General features: G+C 36.0%; 1 protein-coding gene across 1 annotated transcript; it reads left to right on the top strand.

Moving 5' to 3' along the window:
* Positions 1-95: 95 nt before the first annotated feature.
* On the top strand, positions 96-16,161 carry LOC133519061 (ras GTPase-activating-like protein IQGAP1). The gene is made up of 13 exons (XM_061852950.1): positions 96-773; positions 859-1,112; positions 2,506-2,583; positions 4,147-4,291; positions 4,432-6,344; positions 8,259-9,115; positions 9,359-9,584; positions 10,540-10,704; positions 11,442-11,621; positions 12,140-12,280; positions 13,311-13,464; positions 13,940-14,333; positions 14,621-16,161. Exons 1-13 carry the CDS (start codon positions 716-718, stop codon positions 14,979-14,981), a joined length of 4,926 nt encoding a protein of 1,641 aa, XP_061708934.1. The 5' UTR covers positions 96-715; the 3' UTR covers positions 14,982-16,161.
* The last annotated feature ends 417 nt before the right edge of the window (positions 16,162-16,578 follow it).

Below are 16,578 nucleotides of genomic sequence, written 5' to 3'. Positions count from 1 at the left end.
GCACTAGTAGTAGTAGTAAACTAGTAAAGAAAATAGATCTCTTATATTTTCTTTTTTACCTTCTCTGTAGAAACTGGGCGGCTACCGGGAAAATCGAAATTCGTCAATTGCGGGCATTATTCTCTGTCACTCTAATTACGTCTTAGTGAGAGTAAAAGAGAAAGATCTCCGCAATTTGCGAATTTCGGTTTTCGCGGTAGGCCCCCTGACTGGAAAAGGATAGAGACTATGGTGTGGATACAAGCGTTTCAAAAAATTGGAAACAACCCTATTCAATATTTACAAAAAATGCTCATTAGAGGTCTACTAAAGGTAGTTTAACATGTTCTTATAATCCATAAGAATTTATTGGGATACTATTCTGCCCTAAGATTTGTAGATGGAAACAACCCTATTAGCTACCCTCTGCCACTCGGTGCGTACTAAACTAAGCTAAAAAGGGCATATGGATACGTCGGTTATGTTGGCTAACATGGTGCTAACCTTGTTTTTTTAGAATAAATACAACCTGGAACACAAACTTTATTAGACATAATTTTATAGTCTGTACAATGTTTTGACATGTGTTCAAATCAGATTTAAACGTTAAACTATTGAATTTGCGAATACGTTACTGTTGATTAAAACATAAACGTCGAACACAAAATACATCACATATTTCTCTGTAATGGTTGATCAGACTTAATTTAAGATACAAGAGGCCTAAAACAATACAATGATTTCCGTACTACGTGAAAATATGGAGGATATTCGCATTGGAAAGATCGACGACTGTAAGAGTGTATTTGCTGCAATGTTGTTAATTTATGATTAGTGTAATTTGATAACGCATATATTAATTAGTAATTAATATAACAGGTGACACAGATATGAGAAAAACTGGTCAAGAAATGGATGTGATAAGACAAAGGACTGTGGCGTACGAGTACCTTTGCCGATTGGAGGAAGCCAAGACGTGGATGGAAGCATGTTTGAAAGAGAAATTACCCCCGACTACTGAATTCGAAGAAAATCTACGCAATGGTGTATATTTAGCTAAACTGGGGAATTTTATTGCACCTGAATCACTCCCCCTGAAGAAAATTTATGACATTGATCAAAGGCGTTATAAGGTGAGAAATACCATTCTTATATGTAGTGTACAGCGAGCTGCAAAAGTGCTAACCTGCTTTATGAACGATTTCCATTCCTGCACAGCATTATGTATTCTAAAGTATGCACTTTTGCAGCTGTGCACAATGTACTATAAACAAAAAAGTTAACATTAATAGACTATCTGTGATTTTTTTACATATATTAGACATTCAAAAACTGTCTTCAATCACCAACTTATCCTTTATTTGTTTTGGTTCTAACAAAACCTGTTTAAGTCTTTAACTCTACTGATATACTTTTCGAAAACAATAAAGCAACATAACAATTATAGTGACATACCTCATTTGTAAGTTAATGGTTAGATATTATATACCTTCTTCAAAAACTGTATAGGTTTGAATGGGTTGGCAATGTGCATGTAACATCCTTAGAGTTGCAGGCATCCACAGGCTATGGTTACCATGGCAACCCATGCTTGTTTGCCACATAGTATAAATAATGTATATAAAGCTGTGCCAGCTGCTCCTCCTATGTGTGTTTAACCCATGTCAGTCCTTTCCTTCCCTTAAGAGGGGAATATCAAATGATAATATGAATGAGATAATATGAAATTCAAACTAGTTAGAAGAAGCGGCGCCCCCTTATTTTGTTACACTTAAGTACAGTTTGTTGGTTTTTACCCTATTTCCTAATGGAATAGCAGGGTCTCCCGAAGTATTGTTATACTTAATACGACTAGACTGCTTACCATCAGGCGGGCCATATGCTTGTTTGCCACTGACATAGTATAAAAAAAACAATATGAGATTCATTAATTACATGCATTCATGTACAACATACAAATTCTAGACTTTTGTTTTGTGTATTATAACTTATAAGTTAAACCAAGTAAATTATTTTGTTTTTGTAAATGTGATTTATAAGTTGTTAAGTAAAAAAAGAAACATTTTTATTTGTAATTTTTATGATTTTTTTTTGGTGAAATTCAAACATTCAGACTTTTAAAATAAAAAATAAAAGTAGGAATAAAAATGTTTTTCGACTTTTAAACTTATAAATCACATGTTCAAATAGATGTTCAGATAGATGTGAAAACAGATACCTTAATAAAATCTTAAAATAAATTACTTTTATATGGATTTAATACAAATTAAAAATATTCAATGTGGTTGAGCACCACCTTGTAGTTGAGATAAATTTACAAAACTTGGTGTATTTTTTCAGCATAATAAGGATAACAAACAAAGGGGGTGCCCCATCATTAAAAAAAGGTTTTTTGAACCAACATAATGTCTTGCCTAAATTCATCAATATTATTTCAGTAGTTAAGCTGCCAAAGGATAACAGACGGAATGACAAGATGATTAAGATGGATCTATGCATTTGAGTAAACTAAATTTTGCATTGCAGGTCATGGGTTTGCAGTTTAAACATACAGACAATATTAACATTTTCCTGCAAGTATTAAGGAAAACTGAACTTCCTGTTGTAAGTACTGATAAGTTGATTACTACTGTTTTACTGCTTATTATGTTTAGAATTTTAAAAATTAGTGACTTATTTTTACCTTCCAATTCCGAGAGGAAACTAGACTTTATTGAGAAAAAGGCTGATATACTTACAATGTTTACCACTAATGATAAGAAACTGCTGAGTCAGTATTTGTACAAATCTATAAATAATTTCTAGAGCCGGGCTCAAACTGATCACCTCTGGTTGGATAGCCACCAACCAAATCTTACCAATTGCCATTGGAATTGTTTGGAATCTTACCAATTGGGTACCAGTCTACCAGTGCTTTACTACACATTACATAAATAACACAAGCAGTTTTGTAATTATCTTTTGTTCCACATGTTATTTCATACCAATGGAGGGCAGTGAGGGAAAAAAATCTGAAACTTAAGTTACGAAATACAGCATTTCCCTGTAATTATAGATTCAGGGTTCAGTACCACTAGCACTATTAATTACATTTAAAAAGATGCATTTCAATATTACGACAGGGTTTGATTCCAGTCTGAGCCATGTGTGAGGCTTTTTGAAATATCCTATGAACCAGTTTTTATTTTACCTAAAATCATAACGTCTCAAGAACAAATTTCCGTATCAATTATAGTTTCAAGAGTTTCTCACACTTTCCCATTTGGGTGAAACTAGGGAATGCTCCTGGTACTGAGTTTTTATGGAGAGAACTGGGAATTCCCAGTTCCGGTACTGTATTTGTATAAAAAACCAGTACTGTGAGCACTCCCTAGATGAAACAACCTGTAAAAAGTGTTCAGTTTTCATAGTAACCTGCATCTTTTGCTACACTATATTTATCTGCCCAAATGTCTTATCAATAATTTTTATCTTAGTTTTTAAGTTATGTAAATGTTTGAGATGCCAGATAAGTTAAGGGCACAGGCGCAAAATTCTGGTCAGTATGAAAGCTGAGTCTGTTTCTATATTTTATTGTATGTAATTTAGTACAAGCTTTGGATAAGTTTGATCTCTCTGAGTGTCTGTAATCAAATCCAGCATGTTGAGCTACTTCCCAGTGACTGATAGAAGTGGTAGAACTGAGATGTGGCATTTACTTTGGTGACAATACATTTTTCGCCAATCTCATTATGTTCTAGCACATATATGAGACTTATTGTTGTTGAGTAATAAATGACCATTTAAAAAAAGTACAGTCCACAGTAAAAAGGAAATCGTTTGTTTGAATTGCTGATTCATTGATATTATAATATGTGTTAAGTCTAAGACAATCTCTAGGAATTTGCTGAATCTATACTAGCTGGTATAGATGGCGCTATTTGGCTCCGTACAATATGCTGTAATTTTGGCTGTCAAAAGTTGATGGATGTCAATTCACTTAGCGCAAAACAAATGGCCCTGTACAGCGCCATCTACGTCAGTTGTCATTGTCGCACCTGGAAAACGATATTTTCTTAGACTTTACACCTCTTCTACAATCATGAATTCTATGGTTCGATTGAAAACTTTATTAAAAAAAAGTAAACTATTATGTTTGAAATAACAGGTCCATATTTTTTTCATCAGACTTTCCAACCTGAAACAACAGACATCTATGACAAAAAGAATATCCCAAGGTTAATATACTGTATACATGCTCTAAGTACTCATTTGTTCAAACTTGGGAAAGCACCTCTCATTCAAGATGTCTATGGAAAAGCTGTGTTTACAGGTAAAATACCTAAATCTCTAAAATAAATGTACATTTTTATACCAATACTTAGGTACCTTTCTACAATGCGATGTTGCAGATCTTATGTTTTCACTCCATTGTTAATTGAATGGAAGTTATAATTTATTGTAATTTTTTAGATGAAGAACTTGATACAGTCTCTAAAGACCTACAAAGATGCGAACACCCAATGCCTATGTTTCAAAAAATTAGTGGTATCTTATCAAAAAATAATGTGGATGATGACCAAGGCATGCATAAAGCTGTAATAGAACTAAATAAACTTTTGGACAGTCACAAACCAATAACATCTGCCTTATTGAATCCACAACTCAAGTTAAAATATATCCAAAATCGTCTAATGGACGAATATAAAAAGGTATTGACGGCTGCTAAGCATGAAAAATTACAGGCCGCCCATAGCCACTCTCTTAATGATAGCTATGTCCCTGACGAGTATGATGAACTGCTTACCATTGTAGAAATACAAGGGCACATAACTGCCACAAATTACAAATTTCTGTGGAAGAAACTGTGCTCCACTTCAAATGATAACGACGTCAATAGCTTACATAAAATCTTCAATGAATCTTGGGTAAAAGTAAAGGACTATAACCCTGACAATTTGGACTTCTATTGTGACGTTGTTAAAGAAATAATCGAAATTAATAAAGATGTCGAGGTTGAAAGCATCACTAATTGGCACAAGATATTTCAGAATGTAATTAATGAAGGTAATCGAAAATCCATTGAGCATGGAGATCATAAAACCGCTATCGCGAAAGTTAATAATGCTTTGGACGATGGCAATTGTGAAGACTTATATAAAGCATTGACTAATCCTAATCTAGAATTAAATATAAAGGTAGATAAGTATGCGATCCCACTTCTGTTTGAAGAAATGAAGCTGGAGAAGTTTGAACTCGAGAAAAACTTGAACGAGAGTGAGATAGCTGCATCCGTGTCGTATTTGACGGCTATTGCGTCGGTGTCTCAGGCTGTGGAGAGGGGGGATGAATCTGCTGTTTGGAAGACATTGACTTTGAAGCAGGTGCACCTCGAGGGTCTGCGGCCGCACTGCCGCCGCCGCTACCTGTCTGCGCTCATGACCGCGTTGCAGGTCAAAGTGAGAGAACAGTGCGCTTGCCCATTGCTGACGTTAGAAGACATTAGAGACACTATTGAAATGGTTAATTTGGAGGATGATGACAATGAAGAATTAGTGGCAGTAATTGAAAGAATTAACAAAGCAGTATCTGATGACAATGTGGAGGCACTAATGCCTCTTCTAAAAAGTGCGTATTTGAAGATACCAGCTCCCTTACATAAAGAGGAGAAACATCTTTATTTAAGAATGCTCAAGAAAAAGTACCTACATAAAGATTCACAAAATCTTTGGCTTGATGACATTGTTGAAACTATCAATGAAGTGAATGATGAGTCTTCAAAAGTCAAAGATTTGACTGATACTTTAGTACAGTTAAACTCAGCAGTTTTGAAAAATAACGTTGATGAATTCTGGGAGGCTCTGTTATCGCCTATTTTTTCTAATTTGATGGTAGACAGTGCTTGTAAGAATGTGTATTTTCAGACCTTTACTAAAGCATTGAAGAAACGGGGACACTATATCTGCCCATGGATAGTGTGCCACACAGATGCAGGGAATACTGTTTACATAGATATAGAGTCTTACAACTACAGTTGGACCACCCCAAAAGATTTTGTTCCTTACGCGCGCTACTTCAGCCGAAAGGATGTGAATAGCCTTGCCGACAAAACAAATAAACATCACATCAATAAATACAAGCAAGTCATCATAGATAAAGCAATTGTAAAACTTCAGGCATATTGTAGAGGGTACTTGTTCAGAAAGAATTTACACCAGAGGTTCAAGTTCTTCAAAGATAATGATGGTTTTGTTATCAAAATTCAAGCTTGGTGGAGAAGTATATTGATTCAAAGAAAGTATAGGGCAATGATTAAACTGAAAACTATAGAGGCTAAATTGCGGAAAGAACGAAAGCAAAATCCTATGGCTTGGTATAAAATCCAGGTAGGTAACCTACTTCTTCCATGCTAAACTAAGAAAACGTATTTCCATATTAGTTTCACTTACGGCTTTTTGGCGTGACATGGCAGAGCTTTTGATTGAAATTAACCCATTCATTGCCGACGCCTCATATTTTTACTCATCACGCAGTGCCGCCGCCTTCCACGCGACGACGCGAATTCGCGTCCGCGGCATGACGTTAACATTTCATGGACGCGAGTTCGCGTCCGCGGCATTAGGTTAACCTATTTCAAGGGCGCGAATTCGCGTCCGCGGCATTACGTTGTCAAGGACGCGATTTCGCGTTTTCGGCATCGTAAGTGAAATTTTTGCGCCTAAAAACAGTTTTTGTCGAAAACGTATTCAGTATAGACGTGACGGCCGTATACTTCAGACGTATATGAGTTTTTAATGGTTTTTAGTAAGATTATAAAAGTTAAAGAAAGTGTTTAAAGCAAGTGTTTAGATAATGGACAAAAATATTAAATATTAAATGCAACCCAAAATATATAATAAAATTCCAATTGATATTAGAAATGTAGGCAGTGACACAATTTTCAAAAATAAATTAAAGGCTTTACTTATTAAATTAGCCTGTTACGATATAAACGAACTCGAAATACCTAAGGGATAATTTGTAGTAGGTAAATGTTGTACGCATCCTTCTTTTGTAATTTAAATTAATTAATTGATGATATTTTGACATTTTGTTATTAGTTCTAAATCAATTTATAACATTATTCTACGATTATTTACCTGACATTTAGTAAACAACTGACATTTTGAAATTGTAATTTAATTATAGCTATACCGCATATTTAAGTCTATCTTAAATTAAGAATATGATATTTTATTTGACTTGTAAAAATCTGTATTTTTTTTTTTTTTTTTTTTTTACCAATAAAAAATCTGAATCTGAATCTGAAATTTTATTATAGTTAAATATACAGTCGAAAATGTTTAGTACCCCTGGACATAAACATGTCTGCGTATCTAAATTATTTTAGTAGTTTGTATTATTAATTGCCACAATCACTTATAAAGTATATGGCACATGATTAAATTACTATCATTAAATATTTTTCGCGATAAAAGGTAAATGACAATTACCTAATATAAACATAATGGACGGGAATCCGCCTCCGCTTCACCCGAAATGAAAATGTTGAGTATTACAAATGTGTTTATTTTAATAACCGGTAACAGTATACAATTTGTCTTTAAAAATTACATCTCGGGATAAGTTTTTTTAAATAAGTGTTTTTCTAGCAAAAACTATTTTTTCTAAATTACAAATGCACTGAATCCAAAAACCGAAGTATAATATTCTCCTTCAAAAAATAAATAAATAGTTGTTTTCTAGTAAAAAAACGAGGCCGCGAAATCGCGACCCCGGAATTACGATCGGACGTGAATTCGCGTCTTCGGCATCCGAGATAAGAATTATGAAAATTACAAATGCACTGAATCTAAAAACCAGCAACAGTATAATATTATCCTTCATAAATAAAGTAACATTTTGGTATCAGCATTTAAGTACAGTTGTTTTCTAGCAAAAAAAAACACAACTCGAGGACGCGAAATCGCGTCCTCGGCATAACGATTACACATAACATGGGACGCGAATTCGCGTCTTCGGCATCCGAGATAAGAATTATGAAAATTACAGATGCACTGAATCCAAAAACCAGCAACAGTATAATATTATCCTTCATAAATAAAGTAACATTTTGGTATCAGCATTTAAGTACAGTTGTTTTCTAGCAAAAAAAAACAAATAACTCGAGGACGCGAAATCGCGTCCTCGGCATTACGATTACACATACATAGGACGCGAATTCGCGTCTTCGGCAATGAATGGGTTAAATGTAGGTTTTAGGTGTGATTTTATACATTTATTATAATATTTTCTTACAGGAGCACAAAATAATCAAAATTCAAGCTCTCTGGAGAGGTCGCAGAGCTCGACAGGCGTTTGCTTCATTGTTCCACTCTCCTAACCCGCAACTAAAAGTTGTCAAGAGATTCATTCCCTTATTAGACTTTTCGACTGAAGACTACGATCGCGAAATAGAACTCCAAAGTTTAAAAGCTGAAGTTGTGCAGTCTATAAGGAAAAATCAAGAGCTATCCAAGCAAATTGATGACATGGATTTGAAAATAGGACTCCTGGTCCAAAATAGAATTGCGCTGCAAGAAGTCGCCGCGCACGGGTTAAAACTTAACAATTTGGTGAAACACAATTCCTTGACTAAACTTGTTTTACAAAATCAGGGCAAAGGTACTTTATTGACAGTCTCCACTGCTGTCAAAGGGTTAAAATCTCTTACAAAAGAATGTAAAAGACTTCTAGATGGCTACCAACATTTGTTCTATGAGCTACAAACGAACCCTACCTATCTGTCTAAACTTTTGTTTTGTATACCTCAAAACAAGACTAATTTTTTCGTGCAAAATGTCGTTTTGAGTCTTTATAATTTCGGGGCTTATCCTAGAGACGAATATTTGCTACTTAAATTGTTTAGATTTACTTTGGAGGAAGAAATAAGCTGCAAAGTAGTGAAACCCTTTGATATAATAGCGTCAACGCCGCTGGTGCTCAAAATGGCAGTTGGCCTATCTAGACAGTTGTCGGGATTAAACAGCCTGCAGACTATTATTGGCCCTCTTGTTGAAAAGATGTTGAAGGATAAGGATTTGAACATAGAAACCGGACCTGTGGAGATTTACAAGGCATGGAGGAATGAAACTGAAATGAAGACAGGTGAAATCTCGTAAGTAAAATCTACAAAATGCTCTAAGCAGAACTGAGTTCTAATCTAACATATTCGTAATTATTATTTTTTGCTGCCATACAGGTTCAGGGTTTTCCGTTTTAGCAAGTAAGCTATCAAGTACCTGATCGAATCTAATAAACTTTCAATCGCTTCATTCTTTTGTTACTTTACAAACATCGGGACTTTCAATATAATATCCAATCGAATTTCCGATTCAATGTCAATTATATTCTCTTCTAGGAAGCTGCCTTACACGGTGACTCAAGAAGAAGCCCTAACATATCCCGAAGTCAAAACACGACTTGAAAGTGCCCTTACCCAACTGAAATCCATTGTGACAATGTTCTTGGACAAAATAACCAACTCCACCGAACTGCTGCCTTTCTGCATCACATACATGGCTCGGGTTCTACATAGATCGTTGACATCTAAATTTCCTCATACACCCGAGAAAGATATTCTGAAGGTATTTATTCTGCTCTTGAATTTTATAATTCGGACTTCTCATAGTTCTCATTCTGTATTGCATTATTAAAATTCTTTGACAGCCAAAGACGTCAACTGGCGCGCGCGGTGACAGCTCAATATCAACCTTCGTGAATACTCACAAGGTTCACGATGACGCGCACACGATAGGCGTGGCGTTTGGTGGCGTTCAAAGGGTTAAAGCGTGAATGTCCTTAACTAAACGGGTCATTCGGTCGTAAAAGCGGTCTTCGTATTATTTTGACGACCGGTTTGGCCTAGTGGGTAGTGACCCTGTCTACGAAGCTGATGGTCCCGGGTTCAAATCCTGGTAAGGGCATTTATTCGTGTGATAAGCATGGATATTTGTTCCTGAGTCATGGGTGTTTTCTATGTATTTAAGTATTTATAAATATTTATATATTATATATATATCGTTGTCTAAGTACACAAGCCTTATTGAGCTTACTGTGGGACTTAGTCAATTTGTGTAATAATGTCCTATAATATTTATTTATTATTTATATTTGTTTTGATGGTGAAAGCGTGCCTTTCCCCTTTTTTGTATGGAATTAGCACAATCGATAAAGCGACCTTTGACGCTAGACAAAACGCAAAAGGGTAGACATGGTCGAGATTTTTTTTTTATGATACAAGAGGCAAACGAGCAGACGGATCACCTGACGGTAAGCGATTATCGCCGCCCATGGACACCTGTAACACCAGAGGGGTTGTAAGTGCGTTGCCGGCCTTTAAGATGGGAGTACGCTCTTTTCTTGAAGGTGTGAAGGTCGTATCGGGCCGGAAATACCGCAGGCGACCGTTCATTCCACAGTTTAGCTGTGCGAGGCAGGAAGTTGCGTTGTTAGATATGTTAACCACGCTTGCTTGCTCTTTGTACTCTACTTTGTTATTAAAATATTGTAATCTTTCTTTGTTTCTGCTTTATTTTTCAGGTGATTGGAAATTTGGTATACTACCAATTCCTGAATGCTGCAATTGTGGCACCCGACGCATTTCACATTATCAACTTGCCAAACGGAGGTGGACTCACTACGGATCAGCGGAAGAATTTGGCATCGGTTGCGAAAATACTTCACTTTTCAGCTGCAAAGAAAGGGGTTTGTGTTTTAAAATGCCACATGGCGAGTATTAAGTAAAGTGCAAAAACTTTTGCCTAAGCACCAGTTAGTAGTAGTTAGGGCAGTATGTTCTGTCAATGCGTCGAAATAAAAAATGTTATGTTTAACATTTTCCGACAACATACCGGGTTGGGTTCATTGTTTGTTGCCCACCAAGCTTTGGTGGGGAACAACAATTAGACATGGCACTTAGGACTTTTTAAAAGTATGCAGAAAATGGAGACTAAGGACAAAATGTAATAGCGCTTTTCTTACTACTTCTACTAAAAGTTCCATAAGATAAGACCATCTCGGTCATCTCCCCCCTTCCCTCCCCTTGTTACCTTTATAGTATTCTTCCTCAAATAAAAGAAGAGTAAAATCACATAATCGCGATCCACCAATATTCAACGCCATCTATTGAACGGAAGTTGAGCTGTTTTGAACAGAGGTTTAAGCGCCGAAACAAAATAGATGAAACTGAAATGTGGTGCGAAATAACTCCACTTCGGTTCAATAGATGACGCTGCGGAAACCAAACCCTAAACCAGAGGTCTAAGCTCCGAACAAACTGGATGGACCCGAGACAGCTTTACTAATACAGCAGAATGATGTATAGACATTGCCCATCTTCTTGTTTTATTCGTCCATGGACTGGTTGAACCAAAGTAGACGTATAGACTATTCTGAAATTCTTAATCTTATGATATTTGCTCACATATCTACTCTTTTTACAGTTTGGTGAAGAATCCAGCCATCTCCGTTGCCTGAACCCTTTCATAGTGCATTGCCACGAGAGGATGAAGGAAGTGTTCCGCCGCTGCTGCCGCGGACCTACTCTCGAGGAATACTTCTTAGTAGACGAGTATACAGAAGCCACATTGCTACATCACCCACATATTTATATTACAGTCCAGGTAAGTTGTTTATTACACGTTTATTTAATTGTTATAATAACTGAAAATACTATTTTGAAGACATCACTTTTTTTTAAATTTACCCGTTTGACCGCTAAAGAAGTCAACTGACGCGCACGGTTGGGTACAGAGTAATATAGACCTTCATGCATCCCATTACAATAAGTTTTACGAAATAGTTATATTTAATAGGTGCCGAATCACGTTGTCCCTTTCTAATGTATGGAACCATCCCTTTCGGTTATTTAGGGTTGTAAAAATTCATGTAATTATCTTATCTGTGGTTGTGCACGCAAAGGGACGTCAAGTTGTGTCAACCCTTGCCGAGCCGAACGGAGTCGAGAAAGCCCGAATGCTCTAGTTTTCTCCCCCTGGTTTGGGTGCGGGAATATTTTACAGTAGCAGAAACTATTTTAACATTCGTAAGTCCGTAACTATTCAATAAAAAAATATATAAATACACAAAATCATTCCCACCCCGGAGTATGAAAATAATCATTCCGTGTTTTCTTTTATAGGAGATTGTAGACACGCATGCCCTGCTAATCGAGTACCAGGACGTGCTGGCGCCGGACCCGCGCGACCGCCTCAACGAGCTGCTGGACGACCTCGGCGACGTGCCGTCGGTCGCACAACTCGCGTCTAGGGACGTCGATTCGGTAAATTATCTAATTTCACTATTTTAGTTGTACAGTCAAGGTATTAAATATATCGACACAGGAAAAGCACCAGAAATATACACACTACCTAAATGTATGGGCAATAAGATGGTGTATACATATTTTTCACACCTAGTCCATGTCCATGTCGAAATTTAAATGAATTTGGTATGTAGCTGAAATATTGGCTAATGATGCTATATTGCTTAGCTTAGAATCAATTTAAAAGTGGAAAATTTTACTGTCTTGTGTGAGACTTGAGCTCGCGACCTTCAGCCCAATGCTCAGCCATCTGAGCTACCTCAGTCAAGGACAGCAAATTGTTCCACCACACGGGCCTTTTAGGGAGGCACCCTAGTGATATCTATCGATATTTAGTACCTTGACCCTTGTAAGTACCCTGAGCCAAAGAATGTGTTAAGTCTGGCTGTCTTAGACATGGGGTAATAGAAGTCTGTCTGTCTTAGACATGGTTGTCGAAAGTTGACGTTGGAAAATCCGACCACAAAACATAACGTAGTAGAGCGCCATCTTTTTCAGCTATAAAACAAGGGAGAAGCAATTTTTACAGTACATATGGTGCTAGTGCAGTAACGAGCACTGTACGTACGTATGTCGAAAATTTAAGGGGCCATATGTACTATAAAATGTTGTACAATACACGTCCGAAAAGGAAATGTTCTACTTTTCGCGCTTGTATCGTAATGTACTCTTTATTAGACTCTACATCAGTTTACAATTGAAAACTCATTGCACTAAGCAAAAAGGACAATAAAGGCCAGGCCGACTTTAAGTAAATTAAAAAAAATTGTCTGGGTATTGTAGACTTTTATTTTTATTTATTGTACTGCACTGTAGTTACTCAAGATGCCCAATAGGTCTTTGCGCTCAGTTTCGGACATATAACAGATCTTTATTCATGGGCGAAACTTTAACGTAGCTTTAATACAAACAAGAGATTTGAAGAATACTTACAGCACTTAGGTCCCTTTCTCTAAGAACGACACTAATATATTATTTTTTCTTTTAGCAATTTGGTGACTCTGTGGAAGAAAATGCGAGGTTGGAAGTATGTTTAGCGCTCGTAAATAAGTTCCAAGCCCCAGCAGACGACATGACTGATCTGAACAAGCTGTTTATCAAAACCAAAGAATTGTGCGTCGCTGTCATACCGTTCCTGAATGGTAAGTTCTCTTTATAATTTAAGCAAGAAGATACCTTAAGGAAATTGATCATTATATTTTATGAATAACTTTTTGCAGTAACACGTTTTTTTTCGTTAAAGGTATTTATTTTATTATTACTACAATATATTAAAGGCACATAACGACCTAAATTGTTTAGCTATTTAAGTTTTAACGGAGAATAACGAATATCGGTAAAATCGACCATTTTACTTTTATTTCATTACATTACTTACTACCTACATATTTGGATATTACTCGACGCAGTGCAGATTTCGCTTAACTTTTTGTTATTATTTTAAATACTAAAACTAAGATGAGTACCTATCTGTTTTTACTTTATGCATATCATAGAATATCATTTATATTGTAGTTATCTATTTTAATTTATGTTATCAAATTCTGCAATCTACCTTCATATAAAGGTACTGTTGTTCTCACGGTTATTACTTATTTTTGTTAATTCTTATTCAAGGTGAACATTTGCTAGAAGCCATATGCATCGGCACAACCCAAGAACAACAAGAACAATATGCAGCAAAAGTAAAAAGACGCATTTATTCCGGCCAGGCCCGGCCCGACGACGCTATGACTCTACGTGAACATATCGCTAAACTTCGCAAAAACCTACAAATGCTCGAAGATGAAGGCTACGTGACGCGCGAAGATGGGTACCAAGCTTTAGTAACGTCCATAGCCCTCGATCTGTGCAATAAGGGCAAATACAGACAAGCGCAAAGACGGGCTTTAGCGACACTTACGCGCACTAAACAAAGCTTGCATGAAAAAACTAAATATTACGAGGAAAAATGTAAATCTTACGACGAGTACATAAGGTCGTGTCTCGCAAATCTTCACGCCGGTAAAAGGTAAGTCTTTAAACTAAAGCTAACGAGCAAGAGTGATTGAGAGGCAAATAACGAAATTTAGATTTTCACGGCAGGCAGGCAATTAAGCGTAATGTAATTTTATTTGCACATTTGATGTTTACATTAATCATTATCTAGTTTTAATACATCTAATGGACAGGTCAGGATTCAGCCCCAAAAAAATGATATTTAAATGAATTTTGTCAAAAAAAAAATTAACAATGTCAATATAGGTTCTTTGATACTAAAATAAATATAATTCACATTAACAACCCCAATTTTTTCAGGAGTGTACACGCGTGTCTAAGGAGATCTGGAAAAGATATCCAGAAGTTAAAATCGAAGCTAACAGTCAAATATTCTGGTGCTAAGTTATTGGAACGCGGAGTTTTACTGGAAATCGACGGTTTGCCGCCGTCTCAGTTCAAAAATGTGCAATTCGAAATAACACCCACCGACCACAATGGAGTATTCACGGTAAAAGGAAAATTCTTGGGTGTAGAAATGGACTCTATTGAAGTAGACATACAAGATTTACTTCAAAAGCAGTATGAGGGTTGTGCAGTTATGGACATGTTCGGGAAAGCTAAGATAAATGTAAATCTTCTAATATTCTTACTGAATAGCAAGTTCTATGGTAAATCTTAAATTTCAATATTAGTGAGGTTTATTTAATTTGGAATTTATTAGTCCCGACATTCGAATTTAATCACATTTAATTATTTTCATCACATTAATGAGTTATCACATTTTTAATTACTAGTTATATTGTACCTGTGTTAGAATTTATAAGCTTATTTTTATTGTTTATCATTAGTTAAGTGATCATATAAGCGCAGAGAAAATTTACAGCCTGTGCTTCAAAAAATTGATCACATTTGTTTTTTTTGCCCTACGGCCACACAGTTGAATATAGGTATCATATATTCTAATATCCATTAGTCCATTACATAGGGATGCTAACGGATAGTCGCGCAAAAAAAGAATTAACAGAGACGGGGAACTTCTATGTATATTGCAGTTTTTATTAAATTAAGGGGGTAGCCCCCACACCTATAGATTAACCCTTTTCCAGGCATAGTACGATTTATTGACATACACGCCATTAGAATTTCAACTTCAGCATTCCGATTTAAGGTTCAAATTAGATTACACTTTTAGGAAATGTTACTTGTCTTCAAATGAATCATCAAAGCTGGATTATTTGGATTTTTTGGGAAAACCTTGTAGATTGTTGCGGCCTGGAAAAGGGTTAATGACGATTCCGCGTCGATAGGTGTGGTGTGGGGAGACCCAAAAGGGCCCTGTGGAGTGACACATGATCCACATGAATTAATGACAATATTATTATAATTCATATGCGCACCATAAACATACGACAGCCCTTAATGATATGATAAGACTTCGTCGATAGTGATTAGGTAATATTAATGGCTTTAAAATACTGTTACATTTAAGAATATTGATAATTTCAGGAAATTCAATACTCTTTATACTATATTATAAATTTACACAAACCAAATAATGATTCCAGTATTGTTATTGAACCAAATGATTGTGATTTATTTATTGTTTACTATTGAATTAATTAATCGTGGCTTGTTTGAGAAAATTATGTAACTTTTACTATCAATTTTCTTTTACTAACAAAAATATCTACACATAATTGAAGCCTTTCTGGTCATTGTAGTATTTTTTCACATTACTCATGTTAATCTAAGGGAACAAGTGGTTTGATTCTTTTCCTCGAACATACTTTGTAAAACTCCTTGACTGTACCTATTTTTATACGTATCTAATATTTTTTAAATAAACGAGGCTAACACTATGTTCGTATTTTATGCTCATTTGTGACCGCGGTTGGCAAAACGTCCCACTTTGTCGCTTGCCACAAGAACGAAATTTGCTTGTATCTTTATATGAATAACCTGTCAAGGCGTCCTTATGGCATGCGACAAAGTGGGACGTTTTGCCGTAATTCATGCGTAAATTACGTCACACGTAATTCATGATTTTTTGACCTCTCCCGCCTACATTTCATACCAGATTTGCTAGACATGTTAGACCAGTGGTGGCCAACGTGCCGCCCGCGGGCCACCTCCGGCCTGTGAAAGGATTTTATCTGGCCCGCCGGTCCTTCGATAGAGTATATTCTTATAGTATGTCACAGCCACTTTTTTCCGAAAGTATAAGAGCTATACCGTTCAAACTTGGTAAGTATACGTATTCTATGAACCGCATTAAG

This window comes from Cydia pomonella, chromosome 6 (assembly GCF_033807575.1).
Source record: "Cydia pomonella isolate Wapato2018A chromosome 6, ilCydPomo1, whole genome shotgun sequence".
NCBI lineage: Eukaryota > Metazoa > Arthropoda > Insecta > Lepidoptera > Tortricidae > Cydia > Cydia pomonella.
The sequence above is the reverse complement of the archived record's forward strand: the minus strand, read 5'-3'. Positions and strand labels throughout refer to the sequence as shown.